At 36.9% G+C, this 3,215-nt stretch overlaps 1 protein-coding gene across 1 annotated transcript; it reads left to right on the forward strand.

The window, feature by feature from the left end:
* Positions 1-1,356: 1,356 nt before the first annotated feature.
* LOC122893396 (olfactory receptor 11H4) lies at positions 1,357-2,337 on the forward strand. Its single transcript, XM_044230367.1, has one exon. The coding sequence runs from the start codon at positions 1,357-1,359 to the stop codon at positions 2,335-2,337; it is 981 nt and encodes a 326-aa protein (XP_044086302.1).
* Positions 2,338-3,215: the final 878 nt, after the last annotated feature.

The following is a 3,215-nucleotide window of genomic DNA, read 5'->3' on the forward strand; positions in this document are numbered from 1 at the left end:
TAATCTCACAAAACAAACTGAGGGTTGCCAGGGCAAGAGGGGTATGGAAAGGGTGGTCAGGTTATGGACATTGGGGAGAGTATGTGCTATGGTAAGTGCTGTGAAATGAGTAAGCCTGGCGATTCACAGATCTGTACCCCAGGGGCTAATAACTCACTATATATTAATAAAAAGAAAGAAACAAAGAAACAAAGAAATTTTTTAAAAGTATATGCTTATCCAAATATTTGAAAATGTCCTCTTCCTTTCAGAAAATAAAATTAATTCTACTAGATAAAACAAAATTAATTCTACTAGATAAAATTTTACTAGATAAAAGTGCAGATAAGACCCTATTCAATCTCAGAACCCTTTGTTTTTAACACCCAAAATTACTTACTAATTGAACTAAAACTTTGTATTGAAAACATCATTTCCTTTATTTTAACTTGGTAGTATCTGAATATGAAAAGTAAAACAGTTCATTTTTTGTAGCATGTGTAAAAAACATGAAAATAAACACTTGCAATTGGAGATAATTGAAACTAATATCCTCACTTATCCTTTAGAGGAAGATATTTGATATGGTTGGTCTTTTCTGTATTTTTAAGGTGTCGCCCAACTGTTAGAGTGATATTTTTTTTTAAAAAAAATCTTTAAAGGAAAATTTAAGAACAGCCTTGAGTCTTGAATATAGTGATGTCTATAACAATTAATTCAGTTGATTAGACTATTCTGAAAATCCCATGTCCTGGAGAAAGTTTTATATCCATGAGTAAGTCAACTAATTTCATTCTGTTGTCAAAGGTTTAACCCATCCTCACATCAGCTGTCCTCAAAATATTTGTCTTTATTTTTCTAAACAAGGTAAGCTGAGTAAGAGAAAGTGGATGACTTTGTACATTGAAGACCCATAATTGACATTAGGAAAACAAACCAGAATCATAAAATGTCTTCTTAAGGATCAAAGAAATCAAAAAAGAAAGAAACTTGTCCAGTTGTACCACTGATATAGGAAATTCTTGACTGCATTGGATCCCAGCAAAAGAACACTAAGATTTAGAACCACAGTCAATTCAAAATAAGGTAAGAGGGGCACCTGCATGGCTCTATTGTTAAGCATCTGCCATCAGCTCAGGTCATGATCTTAGAGTCCTGGGATGGAGCCTAGTGGGGAGCCTGATTCTCCCTCTCCTCCCTGCTCATGCTCTCTCTCTCTCTTTCTTGAATAAATAAATAAAAATCTTTAAAAGAAAAAAAAAAGATTTATTCCCACATGGGTCTCAAAATATCTCATATTTTCCTGTAGAGTTTGAGGTCCCTTCTCAACAAAGTCCTTGAGACATTTAGGAAGCAAAGAAACTTTGTGTTACACTCATGTCTTTCTTCTTCGTAGGTTTAAGACCCATGAACTGGTCAGCAGCACACATTCACATAGTAACTGAGTTTGTTCTTCTGGGATTCCCTGGTTGCTGGGAGATACAGATTTTCCTCTTCTTGTTCTTTTTGTTGGTTTATGTCTTGACTTTGCTGGGGAATGGAACCATCATCTGTGCCGTGAGATGGGACCCAAGACTACATACCCCAATGTACTTTCTGCTGGGAAATTTTGCCTTCCTTGAGATCTGGTATGCTTCTTCCACTGTTCCTAACATGCTAGTTAACATTCTCTCCAAAACCAAGGCCATCTCATTTTCTGGATGCTTCCTCCAGTTCTATTTTTTCTTTTCCCTGGGCACAACTGAATGTCTCTTCCTGGCAGTAATGGCTTATGATCGGTACCTGGCCATCTGCCACCCACTGCACTACCCCACAATTATGACTGGGAAACTCTGTAGAATTCTGGTGTCTCTCTGCTGGCTTACTGGATTCCTTGGTTACCCAATACCCATTTTCTTCATCTCCCAACTCCCCTTCTGTAGATCCAATATCATTGATCACTTCCTGTGCGACATGGACCCACTGATGGCTCTGTCTTGTGCTCCAGCTCCCATTACTGAATTTGTCTTTTATACTCAGAGCTCCTTTGTTCTCTTTTTTACTATTATGTACATTCTTCGATCCTATATCCTATTGCTCAGAACTGTTTTTCAGGTCCCTTCTGCAGCTGGCCGGAGAAAGGCCTTTTCCACCTGTGGTTCTCACTTAGCTGTGGTGTCACTTTTTTATGGGACAGTCATGGTAATGTATGTGAGTCCTACATATGGCATCCCATCTTTGATGCAGAAGATTCTCACACTGGTATATTCAGTAATGACTCCTCTCTTTAATCCCCTCATCTATAGTCTTCGCAATAAGGACATGAAACTTGCCCTGAGAAACATCCTGTTTAGAAGGAAAATTAGTCAAAACTCTTGAGCCAAAAATGTCCACACTTCTAAATTCTAATGATGAGTAAGTTGAAAATGTGTAAGTTTTTTAATGGAATTTTAGTTCTTACTCGGAGTAATTAAAAGCTTTTCTTTTTCCCCCAGAAGTATGCTCAGTTTAGAAACCAATGTGGACTACTAAAACCTAAATTCACTGCAACATCAACATGCAGTGTAATTTTTCTAAAGTTCTAAATAGTGGAACTACTATACTATAGAAGTCAAACTTTCCTGAAAATTTTGCCTTCAGATTTAGGACAAGTCTAATGATTTTTACCAAATAGTTAAAGGTGCAATGACTTTTGTAACAACTTTGTTTAGGTGTAATTGATATAGAAAAGGACTGCACGTGTTTAATGTACATTAAAAGGGCAGTAGATTTTAACTAGGCATGAGACCTTTCTATAAGTTTTAACAGACACTCCTTTCTTACCCCTAGCCTAACAATCTTATCTAAACAATCTTATCCCTGTATTAAAAGAGAGGAGACTGTACAGTCTGAGGGGTTTGAAGTGGTGGGGGGGTGGGAGGTTGGGGTACCAGGTGGTGGGTATTATAGAGGGCACGGCTTGCATGGAGCACTGCGTGTGGTGAAAAAATAATGAATACTGTTTTTCTGAAAATAAATAAATTGGAAAAAAAATAAAAATAAAAGAGAGGAGAAAAAAACTCTCTTGGCCAGTAGGAACTCTTCCAACAAATTTTCTTAGATGTATAGTTCCTCTGTGGTACGTTTGAGATAAAACTTGGATACATGCTAAAAAATCATTTGTTGATGTTTCTCTTAACAGATCGATTATTACACATACCTTATTGAAGCATTATTTACTTAGTCACATGTATTTCCCCCTGAGAGAGCTCCTTGAG

The sequence above is a fragment of the Neovison vison genome, chromosome 13 (assembly GCF_020171115.1).
Source record: "Neovison vison isolate M4711 chromosome 13, ASM_NN_V1, whole genome shotgun sequence".
Classification (NCBI taxonomy): Eukaryota; Metazoa; Chordata; class Mammalia; order Carnivora; family Mustelidae; genus Neogale; species Neogale vison.